This window comes from Gouania willdenowi, chromosome 14 (genome assembly GCF_900634775.1).
Source record: "Gouania willdenowi chromosome 14, fGouWil2.1, whole genome shotgun sequence".
In the NCBI taxonomy this organism is placed as follows: Eukaryota; Metazoa; Chordata; class Actinopteri; order Blenniiformes; family Gobiesocidae; genus Gouania; species Gouania willdenowi.
Genome location: NC_041057.1, coordinates 2836057 through 2861512, shown reverse-complemented (window position 1 = coordinate 2861512; position 25456 = coordinate 2836057). Strand labels below are relative to the sequence as shown.

Genomic DNA, 25456 nt, shown 5'->3' with positions numbered 1-25456 from the left:
GTTGTTGTTTGTGGTAGGGTGTTGATTATGGAGAGAGATTTGTCTCATATATATTCACACATATATTCACAATTTTCACATCTATTTTTCCGATTCTTCACCTGCATGATTTGTGTGTCGACGACGTTAATGAAAAAGCATGTAAATCTGAAAAAGCATGTACAAATCCTTAAAAGACATGTAAAAATCTAAAAAGCACATTTAAGTCTAAAAAACACACATGGAAATCTGTAAAAAAAAAAAATGTAAAAAGCATGTGGAAATCTAAAAAACACGTGAAAATCTTTTTTTAAAAAAAACACATGAAAACCTAAAAAAAAAAATACAATTAAACGTCTAAAAAACACATTTAAAAATCTAAAAAAAACATAAAAATCTGAAAAACGTGAAACATCTAAAAAACACACATGGAAATCTGGAAAAAAAAAAAAAACATGTTAAAATGTAAAAAACAAGTAGAAATCTTAAAAACATTATTTATTTATTTATTTACCTTTATTTAAGCAGGAAAAAAATCCCATTGAGATTAAAAACCTCTTTTTTCAAGGGAGTCCTGAACAAGAGGCAGCAAAGTTACAACACACTGAACAGAAATACATTTACATTACATTAAAATGACAGGATAACATAAGAATCAAATAAAACAATTACAGACATGTGAAAATCTTAAAAAAAAAAATAAAAAATGTGAAAACCTAAAAAAAAATACAATTAAATGTCTAAAAAACACATTTGAAAATCTAAAAGATACACGTGAAAATCTGAAAAACGTGTGAAAATCTAAAAAAAACATTTGAAAATTGTGGATATTTTTGTGAATATTTTTGAGACAAATCTCTCCCCATAGTTGTTGAGTTGTCGATGCTGCTGCAGCTGTTGTTGTCTTGTTTTTCTCATTCCGGCAGCCACCGCCAACACTCCTTTGTGGTTTGGACAACCAACTCCTTCCTGGCTGCCTGTCCCACTTACCATCTGACAGGGTAAAGGTGTAAGAACACTGCCTGTGATTGTGACCTCTGTTCAAGCTTTAGCTTTTAGTGCCAGTATGTTCTGATTCCTGATAGACGTGCCCTTATAATGTGCATCGTTTATTTATTTATTTTTACCTTCCTCCCTGCACCATTAAAAGAGCAGTGCTGTATTCACAAGTATCTCCCACTCACATTACACAACCTTACCTTTACCTTAGTTCCTCTTTTAGTCCCTGGTCTGTATTTAATGTTTCCACATCCCAAACCCTTTTCCTCTGTTCCTTAGACCAGCATGCCTTCACCCTGACCTTTGTTTAATGTTAATGTGTTATATGGAACAGTTAGATTTCAAGCGGGCCTGTTAGAGCCCGTTATGTAACAATGACCCAAAATGTAACGTACCTGAGTTGTTATTAAAAATGTGATTACAATATATATTATTTTAAGCCTACACATTTGTGTGTGATACTACTCTATATTGAAGCAATAACCCCTTTAATCCATAAATCATCAACTCACTCTGATGTGATAAATATTATTAATGTATTTAACTAGTTAATAAAGTTTTTACATTTTTGGCTCAGCACTTTTGTTACATTATTGACTAGTTACTAGATTTCAGGTTTTATTAAAACATTTTTTCATAAGAATTCAGGTCTTGTTACATCTTGGGTTGTTGTTGCATGTTGGGCTGTAACAGGGCTGGAGATTTTAGGTGGGAAAAGGTGAAATTTTAACATTTTATGTTTGCACCTCCATAGTATGTAGGGCACGACAATAATCAAGCAGTAACTGACAGATATCTGAAATTCCTTTATTTTGTGACCAATGTTTGTGCAGTTTAAGGCAATTTTGTAAAAAAAAAAAAAAATGAAAAATTGCAGGATTTTAGAAAACTAAAGCGTTCGTTGGACAATTGCAATTAATTTGTGTTTATAAATTACTGCAGTCGTGTTGGTCCTATTCGTCCTGCCGGGTAAAGTAAAAATGACAGAGAACACATTGTTGTGTGTGAATTATTGTGTAAATGACCAACTAATTCAGATATTAAATACATAAATTTAATGAAACTCCACAATAGTGCAGGGTTTGCAGTTTTCCTATGCTAATATCATTCCAAATTATTGAATGAACTCTCAGTTTTTCCCAAAATCTTGCAATTTTCCTTAAATTGTTACGCAAAATTTCCCCAAATTAGATCAAAATTGGTCACAAAATGAAAAAATTTTAAAGGTAAGACCCCACAGGGACTGATATTTGTCACTTACTGCTTGGGTATTATCATACTTTGTAACCATTTATTTGGAGAAGTGGAAACTAGGGCACATTAATGTTGAAATAGCTCATATTCCCCGCCTATAATCTGCAGCCCACTTAAAGTCAAACTGGTGCGTATTATTTGGCTCCTGAACTAAAGTGAGTTTGACGCCACTGTCCTTGGATGTTCAAGTGCAACGATGTGAGGCGAGGTGACACAATCAGAACAAATAATGGGTTTTCTGAGGACAGAGAAGTCACTGGTTGTGGCTGTTTAACTTCTGCAATAAGGGTAAAATGTAAGGTTGACATCTTAAATGAATGAAGAAATGTTAATGAAAAGACATACATTTATACCCAATTGGTAATGTGGTAATTTGTGCATATTGCTTTAAAATAGCATCTGATTTTAGCCTCAGTCTGCACAACAGAAGCAGATAGACATCTGAATATAGAAGCATTGATATCATCTATGGTGAATCTTGACGGATCTTCATTCCTGTCAACAACAACGTATCGACTCCCATTCTGAACGTTCTTATTACTGAATGTGCGCGTGTCTGTGCTTGTTAACCCAATTGCATAAGAAGCTCCAAATATTTATGCTGGGATGGAATGATGGATTGTCATTGATTAATCCCTTACTTATCATAATCTCTCACACTGTAATTTCCGACGTTTATTCCCAGCTCATTTCTGCAGCAGCGCCCCCGGTTGCTCCATTCTGGTGCATTTTCTCATTCTCCCAATTGGAGAATGATTGTTAAATTTTAATCATTTCAAAGACAGATATCAATTGTCAGATATGTGATAACAGCAGTTTCCAAGGCTTTATCTATTGCGTTAATTGCAAAACGCTGTTTGTGTATTCAACAATTCATTTATTTGCTGGTGTCAATCACATCAGGTGCAAAGCGAGCAAACATCAGCAGGGCCGACCCATAGAGAAAAACAATCGCTTTCTCAACCTCTTCAACCCCAACGGACCCGCCGGCGGGGGCAGCTCCAGCTTCCGTGACTCTGACGGGTCTAAATGTTGTAAAGAATGAATGAAATCACACATTCTATACCTCTGTAATCCTAAAAGGCTCAGCTACACACATCTGAGCACTTTCCAGCCGAGAAATCCGTCCAATGAGCGGTTAGCTTAGTGCTCGTGTGTAAAATGGCCAGTCTTCCTTTACCAAGCGTAATCCCACCAAAGAGTGGAACCAAAATTTACATTACCCATGGCACAGCAAAATCCTTGAAAAAAAATGGATATGTGTTTATTGGAATCATTTTGACTGACACATTACAGTTATAAAGTTGTGGAAAACTTGCTCAAAGTGGGCTTCCACCTGAACTTTTTTGTACAAAAACATGTGTATCTTTGGCCTAATGTTTATTATTATCACCTAACTTGCTGCAGTTTATGTCTATACATTAGTTCAATTATTTCTGCTTTTATAGCCTTCGATAAAGAGAATTGGCTTTATATTTGATGTAAATCTCTAGTTTTTTGCGGGGGCGGACTACACATTTCTGTCATAGGAATGGGATCCACACAAGGTTCCTGCTGCTTAACAGAAGGTTTTCCTTGCCGCCATGATGAATTCATGTTGGGTGTGGGATACATATGTATGTGTATATACGTATATTTACATGTGTGTATCCATAAAATGAAGAGTCCGTCCTTAAGACTGCTCTACTGTAAAGTGTCTTGAGATACCATTGGTTATGATTTGGCGCTATACAAATAAAAGATTGATTGATTGATATTTAAAACATGATTTATTGTCACTTAGTATCATATTTCCAAAATGTTGCATTATCTATAACCAATAAGGGTCCTACTTCAATCTGAATAAAAATTAGCCATGTAAGGCAAGGCGAGGCAAATGTATTTGTATAGGGCATTTCATAAACAAGGCAACTCAATGTGCTTTACATGATAAAAAAGTGCAACAGAAAACATTCAACAGCTTAAAATCAATAATAACATTAAAGTCGGCAATAACCATGTAGGTGATATAGAGGCTTAGAAAAACGTCATTGTTATAAGTATGTGATTTTTGGTGAAAAGTGGCCGGGGCTTACGAGGTTAATGCAGAATTTTTAGACCAATTAATTTAGAATACAGTACTTGTAGAGCAGGGGTGTCCAACTCATTTTAGTTCAGGGGCCAAATACGGACCAGTTTGACCTTAAGTGGAGCACAGATTTCTTTGTGGGAAAAAGAGCAAATTCAACATTAATGTGCCCTGGTTTGCACTTCCATGTATAAAGGATATTTAAATAATAAAGTATGAGTATATCAGTCCCTGCAGGATCTTCACATAAAGGTCTAGTATTATGTTATTTTTCACCCAATCTCCATTTGTTCTAAGAACCCCAACAACAAAGTAGTTTTAGCCGTATGCATGAGTGATGCAGATGATCATCATATTGATTGTTTTCTGCTATCCACACATTCTTGTTATTGTTTTCTGCCAAAAAACTGGACATTACAGTAAACTTGTCACATTGGGTCACAAACACGTCAGATCATGTCACAGATTATACGAGGCAATATAACAGTTACTAAAAGTGGAACTGATTGTGAGCAATCACACTGCACTTCAGATAATCTATCTACTGAACGTAAATACATTACGTGTGTATAAAGGGACTGGTGGTTAAGGGCGCAGGCTTGTAATCGTAGGATCACTGGTTCTAATCTCACTAGTCCATCACTGTGGGATGTTGATCAGTCCCTTATATTAACCTTAACTGCTCCGTGGGTGCTACACCGTGGCTGCTCACTGTTCCTCAGGGAGGGGTTAAATGTACAGAACACATTTAGTATATGTAGTTTTACATATATGACACTGCTGTTTAATATAGAATATATATTAGACTTTATTGTTTGTTTTACCTGTGAGGTCGTTTGAGAGGGAGGAGCTCGCATTCTTATAGGGTAGGAGGAGCAGGGATTGTCAGGAGGAGGAGTTTACGTGTTGTGACGTCACAACACGAGAAAAATCCAACTCGCCCGTTTGGTGCTGACTTTTTACAAAATGTGGAATAACAGGAAAGGAGGAAACAATTTTTTTAACTTTGGCCCTCTGTATTAGGCTAAAGGAACGTATATCACTGCAGCAAAACCTTTATAAAGTGAAGTGTCCCCTTTAAACAAAATATTACTGAAATTAAGAACATTATCTATCACTGATGGCCTCTCCACTTTATTTTGACTTAAACAACTCTAAATATGACTATAAGAAGGGACATTTTCATCTTTTGTGCTTTTATATGACTTGGTCACTTGATAGGATCAATATTGTCTCAGTTTTATTGATTACATAAGCTCTTGTCATTGGGAGGACTGATTCCCCTTGCAGTGAATCATCTCCCAGTTTGTGTTTATGAACGAAGCTCCAGAGGCTGGAGCGTCGTCGCTCTGTAAAAACCCTCGTCAGACGCAGCGTGTTGATGTGAGACCTTTTATTACCAAGGAGATTTCAGAGCTGAAAAGATGTAGGTGGCACGTTCGGCTGCTGCTTAATTTAACCAGGATGGAGCAACTGCAAGGAAACAACATTGTCTTTGTGTCGAGAAATGTGGGGGATTCAAGTTTGAACAATTTAAAAAGCAATCAAGCACATGATGAATTCCAGCTTTATTTTACTGGTTTGTTTTTCAAACAACAGTAAGAAAAGTTAATTCATTTTCATTACTGAGTTTTAATACAGGAAATGTGTGTTTTTGTTGTCGTTTTGTTTATTTTTTTCTCATTTTGTGTTTGTTGTTGTTCTGTTGGATTTATTTAGTGATTTTTTTTTTTATTTATTTTTTTTTTGTTTTTTGTCAATCTGTATTATTTTCTCGCATTTTGTGTGTTTTGTTTTGTTTTTGGAGTAATTTTTCTGTTGTTTTGTGTTATTATTGTCATTTTGTGTATTTTTACTCATTTTGTGTTTTTGTTTGTTTTTTGTGTTTTTTTTTTTATTCATTTTGTTGTAATGTTCAGAAATGAGACCACAAACTAATTTATTTTCATTGCTGAATTTAAATACAGGAAACATCAAAGGGTTTATGTTTGTTTTTGTCTCATTTTGTGTTTGTTGTTTTGTGTTTTTGGATTAATTTGATTAGATTTTTTTTGTGTGTGTGTTTTTGGTGTCAATTTGTTTATTTACTCGCATTTTGTTTTTGGATTCCTTTTCTTTTCATTTTGTTGTCATTCTGTGTATTTTACTCGTTTTGTGTGTTGTTTTTTGTGTTTTTATTCATTTTGTTGTAATTTTCAGAAATGAGTCCACAAGTTTAAACAATTTAACTGTTTAAACAGCTACTGTTTTCATGATGAAACCAGCTTTATTTTACTTATTTGTTTTTCAGATAACTGCAAGGAAAGCTAATTTATAGGGATGTAACGATTCACTCAACTCCCGATACGATTCGATTCACGATACTGGGTTCACGATACGATTCTCTCACGATTTATTTTACAAAATGGGACTGTAGACAAATTTTTTTTTTTGGAAAAAAAACTAGAAAATACGGTTCTATTTTCCTTTTATTTTTCATTGTCAAAAGAATTCCTTGATAAACTATTCAAAACAATGCAATTTAACTAAAAATAAATCTAGAATGAAATAAATAAAGGAATAATACAAATGAAAATGAAGCCTATTAATTTAAATTCTGGTTCTATAATAAACAATGCAAAACTGCATAATAGTTCTTTTTCTTTTAAAAGTGCAACTGAAAATGTATTTTGTGCCTTAACAATTGGACTTTAAAAAAAAAAAAAAACGTGATTGCAGTGATTTTTGTCATATTTGTTTGGACCAGCAGAGGGCGCTGGTAACACAGTGGTTGGTTGGCATGCAGATATCTTGCAGTGAAGAAGAGAAGCTATGCTAGCAGACAGAGCTAATAGAAAAACGTGACTTTTACAGATATTCAAGTAATATTACAGATATACTTTTGGTGCTTAAGGGGTAATGAATCATTTATTAACATATTTGAGAGTAGAAGGCGGCCAGAAAGAAAGTATTAGCAGACTCCGCCCGCCGCCTACACTTGTGGTTAAAAAAAGTACTGCGATTCAATTTTCAGAAAATCAATATCAACCGTGATACCTATGAATCGATTTTTAACTGCCTTACGATTAATCGTTACATCCCTACTAATTTATATTCATTACTGAGTTTTAAAACAGGAAACATCAAAGGGTTTGTGTGTTCTTGTTGCCGTTTGTTTGTTTTTCTCTTATTTTGTGTTTGTTGTTGTTCTGTTTTAGAATTCAATTAGTGATTTTTATGGTTTTGTTGTCAATGTGTATATTTTCTCGCATTATGTGTGTTTTGTTTTGTTTTTGGATTCATTTTCCTTCAGTTTTGTGTGTGTTTGTGTATTTTAATTCGTTTTCATTACTGAATTTTAATACACGAAACATGAAAGGGTTTTTTGTCTTTTTGTTTAATTTTCTCTCATTTTGTGTTTGTTGTTCTCTGTCAATTGTTTTTGGATTGATTCTCTTTTTCTTTTGTGATTTTGTATATTTTTACTTTTTGTGTGTTTGTAGTTTCTTGTGTGTTTTATTCATTTTGTTGTAATTGTCAGAAATGAGACCACAAGTTTCAGCAATTAAAAAAAAAAAAAAAAAAAAAAAAAAACTGTTTTCATGATGAAACCCAGCTTTATTTTACTGGTTTGTTTTTCCAATGACTGTAAGAAAAGCTCGTTTATTTTCCTTACGGAGTTTTTACTGCATTGAAGGCTGTAGAATTCAGAAGTTCTACATTGTAAATATCTGTGAAACACTCTAGCTTCATCCTGTTACCGTCAGAGACACTTTTTTTCTCCCTGAGCTGTGAAGGAAGAGAAGAAGAAGTAGTAATGACGGTGCATGTTGGGTGGCTTCAGTCACAGTGCTATAAAAACTGATGATCTTTCTGTGCTTCAGAGCCCATTTCAAAGCTGTTTATTGTCATTTCATGTCCTTGTTGCACCCACAGCGACGATGCATCACGTCGCCGCAGAGCCATCATCAATATCCCACTTTAGTCGCAAGAACCAAGTGTGACAGTGTCAAATAGGCAACGTTACGTTGTTCCTATCAATAGACAGTGGCTTTTTGTGATCTATTTAAAGCCAGATGTTTCATTTGCTCTGTCTGGCTTATTTATTTATTTATTTATTTGTTTGTTTGTTTTCACATTCTGTCATTGAAGGTTTTTTTTGGTTTTTTTTCCTCTAATGCTCTATTTTGTGTTAAGTCCCAAAGCTGCACAGATGGCAAACAATCAGAGAAAGTCTGGGACATAAAATAGGGTTTTTTTTGTTGTTGATTCTTTCCTTTTAATGTATAGAACTGTCTCCTATTATTATAAAGGTATATATAATACATTATATGTATTTATGACAATCATAAGCTAATTATGTGTTTATATTAAGTGTTTATTTTGTATATCAGAGATGGGTAACTGACTGTTATCGTAGCGGGGCCACATAAATGTCATTTTATTTGATCTGAGGACCAAATTATGACCATTTATGTCAGCATTAGAATAATGACCAGTCAGAGCATTAACACAGGAAACAACAAAGGGTTTGTGTGAGTTTTTGTTGTCATTTTGTATATTTTTCTCTCATTTTGTGTGTGTTTGTTGGGTTCATTTAGTGGTTTTTGTTGTTTTGCATTTCTTATTCATTTTGTAGTAGTTTTGTGTTTCTCTTGTCATTTTATATACTTCTGATTCTGTGTGTTTTTGTTTTTTTTAATTAATTTTGTCATAGTTTTACATATTTTGTTTTTATTTTGTGTGTTTTATGTTTTTTTGGAATAAGTTGGGTATTTTTTTGTTATTTTATATATTTTCTCTCATTTTGTTTGTGTTGTGTTTTTTTTTTTTTTTAGTCCTTTAGTGTATTTGTGTAGTCCTTTTGTTATATTTTACCATTTTGTCTTTTGTGTCATTTTGTAGTCGTGTTGTGTTTTGCAAGTAATTTTGTGCATTTTCGTTGTCATTTGGAATCATTTTTTTTGCATATCTTTTTGCTGCACAAAATGTAATGTCCACTTAAGGCCCCCGGACCACCAGTTGCCTGTATCAGTTGCGGACTGTTGCCTGTTGATGCTGTGATGGATTATTTTCAGACGCGTAAGCCTTTGTAATGTTTAAAATGAATCCTTTTATACCAGTGGAAGCAAAATAAGCCTCATGTTTTCTTTTAATGTTAATGGAAAATATTGTTACTACATTGTTTTTTCAGCTTTTATGTACCTTATCTTTCCTAGTTTTGATCCAGTAGTAGTTTAGTGATATGTATGTCAACTCCTATGCCCCGCCTGCTTCTCTTTCACACATTTTAACCTTTAGGTAAAAGTTTGTGTTCCACATTTTGTTCCATGACCTCATCTGTCCCACTTTTGCAAAGTTTTTCAAACTCTCTTTTTGTGTGTTTTTGAACAGATCCCTCGTGGAGGACGACGACGCTCACATGAAAGTTGCTCTGGGCTATGGTGATATGGGCATCTCTGCTCACCTTCAGGCGTCAAAGACTGGAAACACACGCTTTTTTACAAGCAACACACACAGCTCAGTGGTTCTTCAGGTGAGACGTGGAGCTCAACAACATATCGACTGTCTCATAATTATCGTTTTATGCTGTGTTTTCTCATTGCTTTCTGGCTGGATTTGTGTCACAAAGTCATCAATTATGGAATTTGTCCTTGTTATTGCAGAAATTACTCTAGACTAGGGGTTCTCAACCTTTGGGTCAAGACAGACACTGGGAGGGTTTTGCCAGATGCCTTCAAGAAACTAAGAATATTTTTTGAATAATTTGAGCCCATTTTTGCTTATTTTTCACCTTTTTCTGCGACTACGCCAAACTTGCCATATTTTAACCTATTTTCATCACTTTTTCTTGCCATATTTTTGCTCCTTTTAATGCATTTTTGCTACATTACTCCCATTATTTGCCACTTCTCTATCAAATTTCAACGCCTTTTCTGCACATTTTTTATGTTCAGCACTTATAAACCCTTTCCACCACTTTTCCACCTAATGCCACACATTTTGACCCATTATTTTAACTTTTAACCTCTTTTCACCATATTTCATGTTTCTTTTTTTTGCCAATTTAACACAATTTAACCACATTCATGATTTGTCATGCCCATTATTTTCCAATTTAAGCTAACTTTTTTTTTTTCTGCCACTTTTAGGCCATTATCAACACTTTGAACCATTTCACACCTTTTCTGTCCATTTTTAGCCAGTCTGCGGTCATTTGCAACTTGTAGCCAAAATCTGTGGTTTTTAAAATCCTATTTCATCACCTTTTTCACCATTTTTGGTCATTTTTAACTCATTTTATTTCTGATTAAAACAAGGATTTCCATCTTTAAGATGACTATAATAATACTAAACGTTCCTGGATAACAGTGGATATTATTCAGATGAATAAATAAATGTGGTTATCACAGATTCATAGAACAATGGACCATCATTTTACTGACTTTATGGATGGACCCCAAAAATCTCTCCCCTTTATTCCCCTTATAGATGGTCCTGTCTCCACATGACTGTTCTTCAATGTTCATGTCTGTGTTCAACCACCTTCAGCTACAGTGGGGGTCCCTGGTCTCTGGGACCTTTATTTTGGCGGGCTGAGAAGGTTGAGAACCACTGTTCTCGACGATAATCTTTTCATTAGGTCATTGAACGCGTCGTGTATACTTTCAGTTGCATGTCGTCTGATTGGTTAGCTGCGTTAACATGTCACTGCTGATTTCTGTGAAGTGAATATCACCCTGAAGTTTGCTGCGGCAGCAATGACACTCATTGGTCATTAGCATTCATTAAAAGTGAATGACTATTGGCTGCTTTTTGCTGCTCATTAATCTTCTGCTGTCACAGCATTGTAGGAGAGTGATAATGATTTATCTGGCCTCTCCTAAAGTGATTCCAGGCAGTACACTTTAAAGCGACTCGCATAAAACCAACTTAATTTTGCATTATTTAAGGACTTTGGTTTGTTGTGGCGTTCTTAATTAGATGAAACGGACAATAAAACCGGGTGTAGATACTGGTTGAGTTTATCAGCTTTTATTTCCCCTAATAGGATAAAAAAAAAAAATAGTGCGATCTGTGCAGTGAGCCAAACATCACACTGCGCTTTGTGCTTAATGGGCTTTTGTTCTTCTATACCATGTTTCCATGCCAACAAGTGGGCAGTATAGCTGCAGCTGTGAACTTATCGGTTTGAAGCAGATTCAGGCAAAGCAGTGAAGGAAATGTGCCACTGTCTCTCAGGCCGCTCATGTAAAACAGAATGATATCTTTTTAATATTCATTGAGTGAGTGTCTGACATGGAGGCTCATCCTAAAACTTCGATCTTGTGTGTTTTAAACCAGCACGGATGCACACACCATGTTGTTGTTGTTGTTGTTTTGCATAATTCCTCTGCCTTAACTAGACTGTAACTAAGCCAAGACTTAAAACCATTGGATTGTAACGAATCCCCTCCCCACTGACGCTGCTGTCTCTCCTCCCGTTTTCTTTGATTTCCTGCAGGGATTTGACCAGCTGAGGATAGAGGGCTTGCTATGTGACGTCACGCTGGTGGCGGGGGACGGCGACGAAGCTTTTCCCGTGCACCGGGCAATGATGGCCTCCAGCTCGGACTACTTCAAAGCCATGTTCACAGGTTGGAGCAAATAAGTCACGCAAAAGCCTCAGTGAGAGCACTGAGGGCAATTTTTTTAATCAGATAAATCCACAGTGAAGATCTATGAATCAAAAAGTATTTGCTCAAAAAAAAAATGTTTTGATCTCCACTGTAAACATGGTCTTATTGACATTAGCTGCGTTTTTATTACACTTGGAAATTCACAAAATCTAAATAAACCTGGTAATAGAAACACTTGAATTACGGGAGGGAAAAAGTGTCGCTTTCATGAGGTTTTTCCAGACGTTTCCATATTGAAATATATCACAAAAGCTCAATAGAAACACTGTTTCTGCAATTATACGTCACGTGACGTGACGTACCTGGTCACATGACCACTTCTCTCTGCGATACGTGTGGAGAGAACTGTGGGCGTGCCCTGTAGCTGTTCCCACTCAATGTTCCTGAAGCCAAAATACGGCGCTTAGGGGCGCTTCCATCTTGCAAATTTGACATCATTTGGAGCCAGAGTCTACGCAGTAGGGTCAATTTTACAGGCCCCACCCATTAAGCGTACTGCCCTGATGCCTCTGGAAATTCTACCAACGTCTCGTTCAGATGATCAGATCATAGATGTTAGTAATAGCAGCTCGTAACTTAACTGCTTATACTATTCACAAAGAGAGCTAGACCCGCAGCTGTCAATCATCATCATATATATGGCGTCAAATCCCGTTTTTCAACCTCAAATAACTTATTTAAAACAAACTTCACAGAAAAATGAGCACTTGAACACAATGTAGGGTGATAATAACTAATGATCACAGCAGAGTTTAGCTTTGGAAAAATAATTATGTGACGAGTATTTTAACTTTACTGTTTGACCCACATCCCATCTGTTATCATTGAGGAGGCGGGGTTTATGACCTATACTGCAGCCAGTCAACAGGGGGAGCTCTAAAAATAAAATATTCACACACACACACTCTCTGAGCTTGTCCCGTCCATTCTTTTTACAGCCTATGGGACAGAAGAGGAGACCCAGGCATTTTTTACCTTGTCTGCACATGCTGTTTTTGTGATTGCAAATAAATAAATAAATTTATTTTATTGCATAATTGGTACAATCAGCAGCCCGCCCTAAGGACGGGTAAGAAACACTTTATTAAAGGGAGAATATAAAAAGAGAGGGCTGGGTTACACCTAGGTGAGGGGGGAAGGGAACAGAGAAGAGGGAGTCAGTGTAGGACAATGGAAGTTGTTGGGAATATTCGACTATTTGTTAGAGTTTACTTGATTCTTAACATGATTGCTAATGTTTGCCCTGAAAAACTCTGCCAAAGTGACTTCCCAACACATTTCTGGTTATACTAAGAAAAAACTAGAACAAAAATAGTCAAACCAATCGTCCTCCTTGTCTAGATAAAAAAAAAACACAAGCAGTGTTCCCATTACAGTTTTTTGGCAAAATTAAAGCAATATTTCTCAAAGTTCATCAAAGTATAATTGCTCTTTGAGCATGTTTCCATTGATGGTTGTTTTGGAGCCTCGTAACTCTCGTTTTCATTTTTCATTATGTAACAAAAACATGAAAAACGAAAAAAAAAAAAAAAAACACTCATTATTTGATATTTGTTTCCAAAACCAAAATGAAAAAATGGAAAATGCCTTGTTTTTCAAATTCAAGCTTTTGCACATTTCCAACGGTAATGGAAACACACCTAGTGTAAGAATGAAGTAAAAACACTTGTAAACATCCTTCTACGGGACTCAATGCAATGCACTAAACTTTTCCCTCAATGTCACTGAGAGAGTGTTTACAGTGGAGATTAAAAGCTTAGCTTTCACGTGTCAATTTCAACCTTTTTACATCTTTTTTAAAGCAAATTTATTTGATGAAAACTATCATCTCCAGCAGCTTTTGGCTAATGCTCCCTTTATTTATTTATATCTTCATTTTTGAACTGTGTTGTCTGGAGAGTAGCTTCTAATCCTGTTCCTTTTTATTCCTAACGTAGTTCCTATTGAGTTTGTGATTTGTTACTAACATACTGACCTTGTCTCCTGTCCCGTTCATATGTATTCACGTTAGATAACCGATGCAGTCGATTCATTGTTATGTATTCATGTTCATGGTTGTTTGTGCCTGTAATGAATACAAATCGATGAAAGTTTTGACTATGGGATGCTCATCTATGCATAGTCAGGGAGACTTTGCTCTTCTGAATTTATTCACTGTTGATTATTCATAGAAATTATGCTTTCACTAAATCTCAAACAGTTTCAAATACACCCCCAGTTTACAAAAGGAGTAACAAGAGTGAGTTGTGACAATATCTGGTTTAAAAGTACTTTATTTTTAATTATAGACTGCAGCTTTGGTTTATTAGAATGAATCTGTGATAACCACATTTATTTATTGATCTGAATAATCTTAAAGATGACTATACTATGGGGGTACGGGGTGGGTGTATTTTAGACTATGTAAAAGCACTTTGAGCTGCATTTCTGTGTATGAAAAGTGCTTTTTTATAAATAAACATTGATTGACTGATTGATTAATTGATGTAAATCCTTGTTTTAATCGGTAATAAAATGGGTTAAAAGTGACCAAAAATGGCAGAAAACGTGGTAAATTGAGATTTTAGAGTTTTTATAAACTTATAAAATATTGACTTAAAAGTAGCAGAAAAAAGTAGGAACAATTACTATAGTTTAAACTGGCAAATAATGGGCATGGAAAATTGGGAATGTGGTTAAATTGGCAAAAATAAGTACAAATTATGCTGAAAATAGGTTAAAAGTGACAAAAGTGGGTCAAAATATGCGACATTAGGTGGAAAAGTCAATATGGGAACAATTAGTTTAAACTGGAAAATAATGGGCATGATAAATCATGATTGTGTTTAAATTTGTAACAATAAGCATGAAATATGGAGAAAAGAGGTTAAAAGTGACATTAATGGGTCAACATATGCGACATTAGGTGGAAAAGTGATGGAAATTGTTTATAAGTGCTGAAAATGTCTTGAAAGTAGAACAAATGTGAAGAAAAGACATTGAAATTTGATGAAAGGTGAGTAATGTAGCAAAATACATTAAGAGGAGCAAAAATATGGCAAGAAAAAGTGATTAAAATAGGTTAAAATATGGCAAGTTTGGTGTAGTTGTAGAAAAAGGATAAAAAAAAAAAATAATGGAATGGGCTCAAATTGTTAAAAAAAAAAATATTAGTTTCTTGAAGGCATCTGGCGACTCCTACCCAGTGTTTTGCGACCCCAAGGTTGAGAACCCCTGGATTAAAGGACCGTCATGCTAATCGCTCCTTTACTTTTAACAAACAGTGAAAGTGGAGTGTGGTTTTGTAGCAGCTGACGAAGCAGTTAAGGTTTAACGCCACGAGAGCGATGCAAAAAAAGGATGACATTTAAAGTACATGATGAGGTATGCAGTAAGTGGAAGAGCAGCTTGTTTAAACGGGAGGACGGGGACGGTGTATTCACAGCGAGGGGTTAGCTCATTACCCATAAGATGGCTGCGTGTGCATAAACGCCCTGACACCTTCAGCACCTTCTTACAAATGAAGTCACTTGACAGTGAAAGTACAGATTAATATTTGCACCTATATTAAGTGTAGGAAGACACTGGCCACATTTACATGGGAGCTTTAATTCCTCTTTAAAGCGGAATAAAAGTTAATTCCTCTTCAACCTCTTCCTCTTCAATGCTAATTTAATTCCGAATTAAACTTAATTCCGAATTAGGTGGCTGGTTTATTTCATTTTTAATTCCAAATTAAATAATTCCTCTTTCTTGTAAACAGTTGATAACACTTAATTCAGCTTTAAGTTAATTCTGCTTGTTCTGCCCATGTTTGACTTGCGGTGATGACGCGCTGAGTGACGACGTAGTCCAACATGGCGGCACGGAATAGACACTATTTAATAAGAGCCTTGAAAGACATAGATATAATGAAAGAAGGAGATGGACGGAGGCATAAACATGTAGACATTAAAGGGGACATATCATGCTAAATCCACTTTTTTAGCCCTTAAATGCATTTTGTTGTATATTTAGAGTGTTTAGAAGTACAGAAAAGTTCAAATTCGTCTCTTCAGGTGCTCTGTTGATATCTTTATATTCTGTTTTGGTCATATTTTTCAATCTGTTTCCATTTTTCTATTCTCTATTACGTTTTTTGAACTATTACATCACAGTATTTGCAGCGGAACTGCCAAATTAGGACATCGACTCCAGGTCCAACACTTCGAGCAATCCGCCGTTTTTATTTCTCACTTTTATTTTGTAGTCCAAGCTCAAGGATGCCGAAGTTTTGAGAGGATAAGTCAAAATGTTGGGTTGTTGGATGTAGTAACCCACACGCTTCATTACACCGTCTCCCAGCATCAGAACCTTTTCAAAGTGCCTGGTTGAGTTTTATTTTTCATGGAAATGTACCCACATCTGTGGGTAAGGTCATTTTTATGTGCGCGCAGCACTTCAAGGATGACTGCTTCAGTAACCTCCGCCAGTATAAAGAAGGATTTACCAAAAGACTTTGTCTGATTGAGGGTTCAATTCCTTCTATCTTTGGAGACGACAAACAGAGCACTTCGGTAAGACGTAAATAACGCTAAAAAGTGTGATGATAAGACGTCCCTGTCATTGTTTTGTTAGCATTAGCAGTTGCAGCGTCTTCATATGTTAGCGCTGTGTGCTCGTTTTAGATCCTTGATAATATGGCCTACGTGATTTAATTTAAGTCTAAAGTTTTCATTAGTCATTTCATTTTGCCGTTTTTGTCTCCAAAAAGACTGTATTAAAATGCATTTTGTGACGTTAGCTTGGCGCTAGCGTTAGCTCAGTGCTTGTGTTAGCTCACTTGTTAGGGTTCTGCAGGTTCATCATCTTCATTTTCGTCTCGATCCGCCAGGTCAGACTCTGGCTGGAACATGTAAGGCTGGATGGACAAGTCTTCTGTTGTTGACATTTTGTAAATAATGTGTGAATAAAAAGTTTCTGCCGCTAAATAATCGTATTTCTTCTATCAAACTACAAAAATGGCCAAACAGGGTGGAGTTGAACCGAGTGTCACCTTTGCAACCTGGAGAGGGGGCGGGGTATGAAGTGTCTCATTTAATTTAAAGAGACCGCACCAAAACGAGTTGCTCTCAGAAGCACATCAGAAAAGGGGTGGAGCTATAATAATGAGGTATTCAGACCCAAGCATTGCAGTTCCGCTTTATATAGACCATAACTGTATGATTTATATCTAAAAAGGTAAAATTTAAAAGCATGATATGTCTCCTTTAACACGGACACATGGACTTATCACACACATAAAAGTCTTAAAAGGCATTAAATTCATGAATTTATAAATAATTATCCAGAAAGTCTTAAATTAGTAATTCAAAAGTCTTGAATTTTAGCACATAATAAGTATCGTGCCAAAAATCATGAAAATTGCTTGTGCAACGAAGAATTTTTTTAATAGTTTTATTTGCTGATTTTTATTTTTTGTATTATTGTGATTTTATAGATTTCTGGCTTTTTTTGTCGTCATGTTCTTTTTATTTTTTCTTTTTGTAGTGATTTTGATTTTTTTTAGTCTGTTTGTGTATTTTGTGCCAGTTGCACGTCTGAACTACACACTGGAAAAAAATTGACCCTAACCCTATGTAAGTGATTGATTGGCATTTTTCCTTCCCGATTGTGTTTACAGTGAAGTTGGTCTTAAATTTAATTTCAAATGGCAAATAAAAGTCTTAGAAATTTTTGAGTTTAATTTGACTGAAGCTGTAGGAACCCTGCTCTGTGTGTGTGACATCCATGCTTTTTCTGACCCGATGCAGGGGGCATGAAAGAACAGGACTTAATGTGCATAAAGCTTCACGGAGTGAACCGAATAGGCCTGAAGAAGATCATCGACTTCATCTACACGGCAAAGCTGTCGCTCAACATGGAGAATCTGCAGGACACGCTGGAAGCCGCAAGCTTCCTACAAATTCTTCCCGTGTTAGACTTTTGCAAGGTCTTTCTCATATCTGGGGTGAGTAGCTCAAATTCAGAAAAAACACAAGCCGCAGCAGCAGCACAAACACTGACAAACGGCTGCTTTTCTGAACAAAGGAGGTCGAAAATATCTCTTAGCAACTAGCCACGAAGGATTTGGTTTAGAAATGTAAGAAAAGAGTTTAAAACAAGCCTCTATCCCTTTTGATTCACACATTCATACTTCATTTGCATTAAATCTACTAGTAAAATATTTTGTCTTTACTAGTAGTACTAGTTGACCAAAGACTAGTACTACTAGTACACCAAAAACATGCTACTTTACTAGTACTACTAGTAGACCAAAAACAGTCTACTTTACTAGTACTACTAGTAGACCGAAAACAGTGTACTTTACTAGTACTGCTAGTAGACCGAAAACAGTGTACTTTACTAGTACTGCTAGTAGACCGAAAACAGTGTACTTTACTAGTTCTACTGGTGGACCGAAAACAGTGTACTTTACTAGTACTACTGGTAGACCGAACACAGTCTACTTTATTAGTACTACTAGTAGACCAAAAACAGTCTACTTTATTAGTACTACTAGTAGACCAAAAACAGTCTACTTTACTAGTACTACTGGTAGACCAAAAACAGTCTACTTTACTAGTACTACTGGTAGACCAAAAACAGTCTACTTTACTAGTACTACTAGTTGACCGAAAACAGTCTACTTTACTAGTACTACTGGTAGACCAAAAACAGTCAACTTTACTATTACTACTAGTCGACCAAAAACAGTCTACTTTACTAGTACTACTAGTTGACCAAAAACAGTCTACTTTACTAGTACTACTAGTTGACCAAAAACAGTCTACTTTACTAGTACTACTAGTTGACCAAAAACAGTCAACTTTACTAGTACTACTGGTAGACCAAAAACAGTGTACTTTACTAGTACTACTGATAGACCAAAAACAGTGTACTTTACTAGTACTACTGGTAGACCAAAAACAGTCAACTTTACTAGTACTACTAGTTGACCAAAAACAGTCTACTTTACTAGTACTACTAGTAGATAGGGTTGCGCATCGTTAACAGGTTTCGTTTGGGAACCGATTCTTAGTCAAATGATTCTTTGGAATCGCTACCAAAACCCTTTACATTTCCGCTATCGATTCTTCCTGGGCTGCGCCGCCACTGTAACCAGTGCCCCACTCACAAATTTGCGATGATGTCACACACACAAGCTGCTGCAGAGCAGAGGTGAGCTGAGCTGCTACATGCGATGCACTGTGAGAAATGGCGTCCCGTTGAAAACCATCTCAAGTCTGGCTGCATTTCACAAAGAAGGGACAACACCTCGGGGATCGAATTGAGGTTGATTTAGCACCAGCATTTGGAATTTGTGTCACCAGCTTTCACTTGTGCATTTTGCATTTTCCATCTATGTATAGTAGATGATAGCAGAGGCCGTTAGAGTCAGGCTGCTGCTGGCTCTGGTAGTCAGTCTGCAGATAATGTCAGTGGTAGTGCAGCACGAGGACCTCGTTTAGCCCCCGTCTTCAGCCATTTTCATAAACCAAATTGTGTTTTTTTCTGTAATCATGTACTACTTGTTTTTCAACCTATTTGGAAAATAAAATAAAAAAATCGGATCGATTAGCAGGAATCGATAAATCATCGGAATCGAAAAAATCCTCAATATACATCCCTACTAGTAGACCAGATCTATTTTACTAGTACTTCTAGTAAATCTTCACTAGTACTACTAGTAAATCTTTACTAGTCATCATATTTTACTTCACTAGTAAAGTCTACTTGCACACTAGTAAACCAAAATGAAGTACTTGTACAGCTTAACTATGGACAGTTTTTAGTCTACTATTAGTACTACTAAAGGCCAAAGATTCACTAGTAGTACTAGTAGATTAATGAAGTAGGACGGATTAGAACCAAATCCAGCTTCCCGATTGGTTGGAATACTTTCGAAAGCCAATGGCAAGCTTGAGTTAGCTTTTTCCCCTTTTTAGCAAATAGGGCTTACTTGTACTACTAGTGACACTTTTTTTTGATGAAAAACAGCGTGTAAATGTGTGAGAACATGCATCTGAAGAGTTTCCGTGTCATGTTCGTACCTGTTCGTCTGTTTTCCGCAATCACAAAAAATCATACGCTCTACTAAAGCAAGGAAAAAATACCCTAAAATGTGGATCACCAGGAGTTATTTTTATGATGTGGCTTGAATCCATGTTTCTTCTTTTTTCCTGCAGGTTTCTCTGGACAACTGTGTGGAGGTAGGACGCATCGCCAACACGTACAACCTCACTGAGGTGGACAAATACGTCAACAACTTCATCCTAAAGAACTTCCCGTCGCTGCTTGGCACGGGAGAGTTTGTCAAGCTGCCTTTTGAGCGGCTGGCCTTCGTGCTGTCCAGTAACAGCTTAAAACACTGCACGGAGTTGGACCTTTTCAAAGCCGCGTGCCGCTGGCTACGCTATGAAGACGGCCGAATGGAATACGCCCCGAAACTCATGAAGAACATCCGCTTTCCCCTCATGAACCCGCAGGAGCTCATCAATCACGTGCAGACCGTGGACTTCATGCGCACGGACAACACATGCGTCAATCTCCTGCTGGAAGCTAGCAACTACCAAATGATGCCCTACATGCAGCCCGTGATGCAGTCAGAACGGACAGCCATCCGCTCAGACAGTGCCCACCTGGTCACGCTGGGCGGCGTTCTGCGCCAGCAGCTGGTCGTCAGTAAAGAGCTGCGTCTGTTTGATGAAAAGGCTCACGAGTGGAAAGCGCTGGCGCCGATGGACGCTCCTCGCTACCAGCACGGCATCGCCGTCATCGGCAACTTTCTCTACGTTGTGGGCGGCCAAAGCAACTACGACACCAAAGGCAAAACGGCAGTGGACACGGTGTTTCGGTACGACCCTCGCTACAACAAATGGATCCAGGTGGCGTGCCTTAATGAGAAACGTACCTTCTTCCACCTCAGTGCACTCAAAGGACATCTCTACGCTGTCGGTGGAAGAAACGCTGCTGGGGAACTTGGTGAGTCGAGTTTTCTTTAAGAGCCTCCCATGATTGCAAAATGATATCCCACCTAATGCTGACATGGGACACTTGGCGGCCCCCTCGGGCTCATTTTGTGCGGCTCCCAAAGTAAACGAGCAAAATGACTCCAAGAACTCACTAAATGACCAAATATAGTAGCAACAGAAATACTTACATTTATTCCAAAAACACACAAGTTGACTAAACGAAAACTAAACAAAAATATACCAAAAATACACTTAAATGACCCCAAATACAAATATACAAAAAAAATAAACAAAATGACACTAAGAACACACAAAGGGACTCCATAAACACACAAAACAACAAAATCACACTCAACTAGAGTAAAATTTACAAAATGAATCCCAAAAAAAATACACATAAATTGCTCCAAAATCACACAAGTCTACTCACGAGACTAAAGATATACAAAAAAGTAACTGAAAAGTAAACAAAATGATGCTAATAACACACACAAATGTGCTCCAAAAACACACAATTACAAATATATTAAAGTAACTGAAAAATAAGCAAAATGACTTGAAAAATACACAAGGAATCCATAAACACATAAAACAACAAAAACACACAACATTAGAGAAAGATTTATAAAATGACTCCCAAAACACTTTAAATGATAACACAAATATACAAAAATTGCTCCACAATTACACAAAATGACTACAAGAATACAGAAAGCCACTCAAAAAACACACAACACTATAAATACACAAAACAAATCACTGAAAAATAAACAAAATTATCCTAAGAGAATGCATAAATAAGAAAAAATACTATACTGTAGCCTGTGTTGTTCTATGTTGATCATGTGACCCTTGATTCACATTTCTGTAGCCTCGCTGTCATAAAAGCTGCCCGTCTCTGACCTGATGTATACGTTTATTTACATATGAGGAGGAGGGTGGGGGGGGCAGGGTGACAAAGAACAGCTTGAACAAACTTTTTTTTTTTGTTGCGATTAAATAAAGGTCAGGAAATTGATGTGTTACACAAAAGCACTAATTTCATTAATTATGATTGTTTCAATACATTCGGCACCAACTCAGATCAGTGTTTCTGTAGCATCTTATGATACTTTTATTAATACTCTATTGAAATTCATTATTCACACAAAATGACAGAAAAGTAGAGAAAACAACAGCAAAAATGCACAAATCTACTCAAAAAATACACAAGATGATACAAACATACACACAAAATTACCGGAAAATAAACAAAACTCCACCATAAACACTAAAACAAAAAAAGATCACAAAACAACAAACAATTAAAGAATATTTTATAGATGATGATAACGAAAAATACTCAAAATTACTTCAAAAATGACTCAAAAAGACTACAAAATACACACAACTACTCCAACACACAAGACTACAAATATACAAAAAACAAATAACATAAAAATTAACTAAACTACACCAAAATTACACATAAATGACTATAAAAAGACACAAGACTACAAATATAAGTAAAATACATCACTGAAAAATAAACTCCAAAAACACAAAACAGCAAAAACATACAAAAATAGTAAAAGTTACAAAAACGACTCCCAAAACACACACAATTGCTCCAAAATCACACAAAACAAATCCAAAAAGATGCAAGACTACAAATATACAATTAAGTAACTGAAAAATCAACTAAAAGGACTCTAGAAACACACAAAATGACTCCAGAAACACAGAAAACTAAAGAAAGATTTACAAGAATGAATCCCAAAACACACAAAATAATAACAAAAACACACAAAACTACTCTAAAAACACACAAAATGTCTGCAAAATATGCAAAAAAATTAAACATTTTTTTGTTATTTCTTTACTAATGCTCTGATTGGTCAGTATTCTAAATGCTGACATGAATGTTGATCATGTGACCCTTGGATCACATGTACAGTATGTAGCCCCGCTGTGATAAAATCTGCTTGTTTATGACCTAATGTAGACGTTTATTTCCATATGGGGGGAGGGGGGGGGGGGGGGGGGGGTAGTGAGATAAAGAACAGCTTGAACAACCTTTTCCATGTTGCATAAAGTCTGTGCGATTAGACAAAGGTCAAAAAATTGATGCGTTACACAAAAGCACTCACGACAAAATGTTATTAATTAATATTGTTTCAATACATTCAGCACCAACATCACATGACCCTTTTTATTAATACTCCACCTATTAGATGAAATACTTTCTTTTTTTTTTTTAATGAATAGTTTACAATGTGCTAATTTTGGCTTTATTTGTTTTCAGATCTTTGTGTTATTGTGGCTCCTATTGGCTCACACTGACATATACTTTACATAGCTGTGGCCTCATAGAACTATTTCTGGAGTAACTGTTCATCCCTGATAGCAGCACATGTGGCCAGATGTTGTTGGGTTTTTTTATATATATATACTTTAATGTCTACACCCTGTGATGCAGGCTGGAGTCTCTACACTGGTAATGATAGACCACATGGAGGTGCCACCCAGCATTTAGACCCAGCTCACACAGACACACTCAGCTCTCGTTTTCTATGTTATAATTGGACCAAAGAACGCATCCCATGTCTTTGCCTGTAAAATCTATTCACCTTACGTGAGACCCTGGGGTTTTTCCCACTGTCCTAATTCATCACGATACGTACGATATTTAGCGATATCACAAAGTTTGTCATGTTTCGGTTCATTTTACAATCACAGGATAGCGTGGTCACTAGATGAACACATGGCGAGAAACTTTAAACGGATTATTGGTATTGGTGGAATTGGAAATATTTGTCCATTTTTATTAATTACAATATATATATATATATATATATATACACATTTTAATAACATAAAAAATTTATGAAAAAAATTACATTAATACATGGAAAAGAAGACTTTTTAGACTTTCAGTAATCAGTTTTCTGATGAAAAACATTATGTAAATGTGTGATATTGTCTCGAAACATGCATATGAGCCGTTTCCGTGTCATTTTAGAACGCGATATCAAATAAAAAGAGAGATTTCTCTATTTCCGAAAATTAATTCTGTATTCCGCGATCATGGAAAATCGTAAGCTCTATTAAAGCTGGGGAAAAATTCCATAAAATTTGGATGTTTCAACAATTTTATTGCCGAAATATTTCAGACTTTGAAATGAAAGTCATTGTTTTTACTGAAAAGGCTTATCCTAACGATGACGACCGGTCGGTGTGTCTCTCTCTATGCACGTATTCAGCGCCTTCTTTTTTAATTAGTCTTTTATGCATAAATATGTGTGAATACAGACTGTAGCAAAAATAGATTTCCTGCTTTGTCGTTATAAATAAGCTGATGAACTATAAATAAGCTGAAATGAAGGTGCAGAAGTACAAAGGGAACAAAGAAGAGCGAGGGTTGGATTTGTCTCTGATGAACACCCTGCAGTGAAAGGACGGTCGTGCTAATAAAAGTCCGTGACCTTTTTCATCCAATCAGAAGACAATAGGGCGGCTGTAAATCTAATGAGAACTTGTGCATCTGTAAGTGAAATAAAATGACTTAACGGCTCTGACGCTGGAACCAACAGTCTTTAAACACCTTTTACCAACGAGATCACATTTTATTAGCATGATTTATTAGCACGTCTCAAATATAAAGACTTTTTGAAGGTCTTTTTCATTTGACTTGGGCCATTGGTTCCCAATCTTTTTTTGTCCTGTGTACCCCCTTTGCATTTTTGTCAAATCATTTGTAACACCCTGTGTATCACAATATAAGTCGATATCGATAATTATTGATTCATTTAAATTTTTTTACCTATTCATTTTAAAGCCACTCCACAGACTTTGTGACCTGAAGAGTTGACTCATATGAGTTATTTTAAATGATTCCTCAGGTCAATATACAGCGCCTGTGGCCACTAGGGGCGCTCGACGTCAAAGTTACAGGTCTAGCGCCCCTGGTGGCCAAAACTTACACACTGCGCCTTTAAGGACCAAAACAAAAAAATTAAATACTTTTATTTTAAACTTAATCTTTAAAACGAGGTCAACAAAACTATGGGAATTTTTTTTTTGTTTTAAATTACACTGTTTAATGTACAATATAAAAATTAAATAAATGCTTAATCAAAGAAAATGTGCAAAGCATTTTATAAATAATAAATCAGTGCACACCTGAGGTAGAACTAACATGAATTGAACAGCAGGGTATGTATTATTAAAATATTATGGTGGGAATTTTCGCATTTATTTCCTCATTTATTATGAAATAATTTCCAAAAAAAATAATGAAAAAGCACATGATATAATAAAAACCGCTGCTGAATCTTTATTTTACATTTGATAATGAATTACATAAAGTTATGGTTGATAAACATCAACATGTGAAATGTAATAAAAATTATTGCATTTCACAAGTTGGGATGGTTTAATAGTGACTTAGAACTAATTGCTAAATTTGAAAGGAACAATAATGAAAATGTGGGTTTTTTGTTTGTTTGTTTTTTTTATTATTGAAACCTTGAAATTTGGATATTTCA

General features: G+C 35.9%; 1 protein-coding gene across 4 annotated transcripts in view; it reads left to right on the top strand.

Annotated features, from left to right (window-relative positions):
* The window catches only part of klhl13 (kelch-like family member 13), a 58884-nt gene that overhangs the window by 21248 nt on the left and 12180 nt on the right, over positions 1-25456 (top strand). For all 4 annotated transcript variants that reach the window (XM_028466776.1, XM_028466777.1, XM_028466778.1 and 1 more), the window contains 4 exons: positions 9674-9815; positions 11784-11916; positions 17730-17926; positions 20145-20940. In XM_028466776.1, coding sequence (XP_028322577.1) covers positions 9674-9815; positions 11784-11916; positions 17730-17926; positions 20145-20940 — 1268 coding nt within the window. The remainder of the gene's footprint in view (positions 1-9673; positions 9816-11783; positions 11917-17729; positions 17927-20144; positions 20941-25456) is intronic.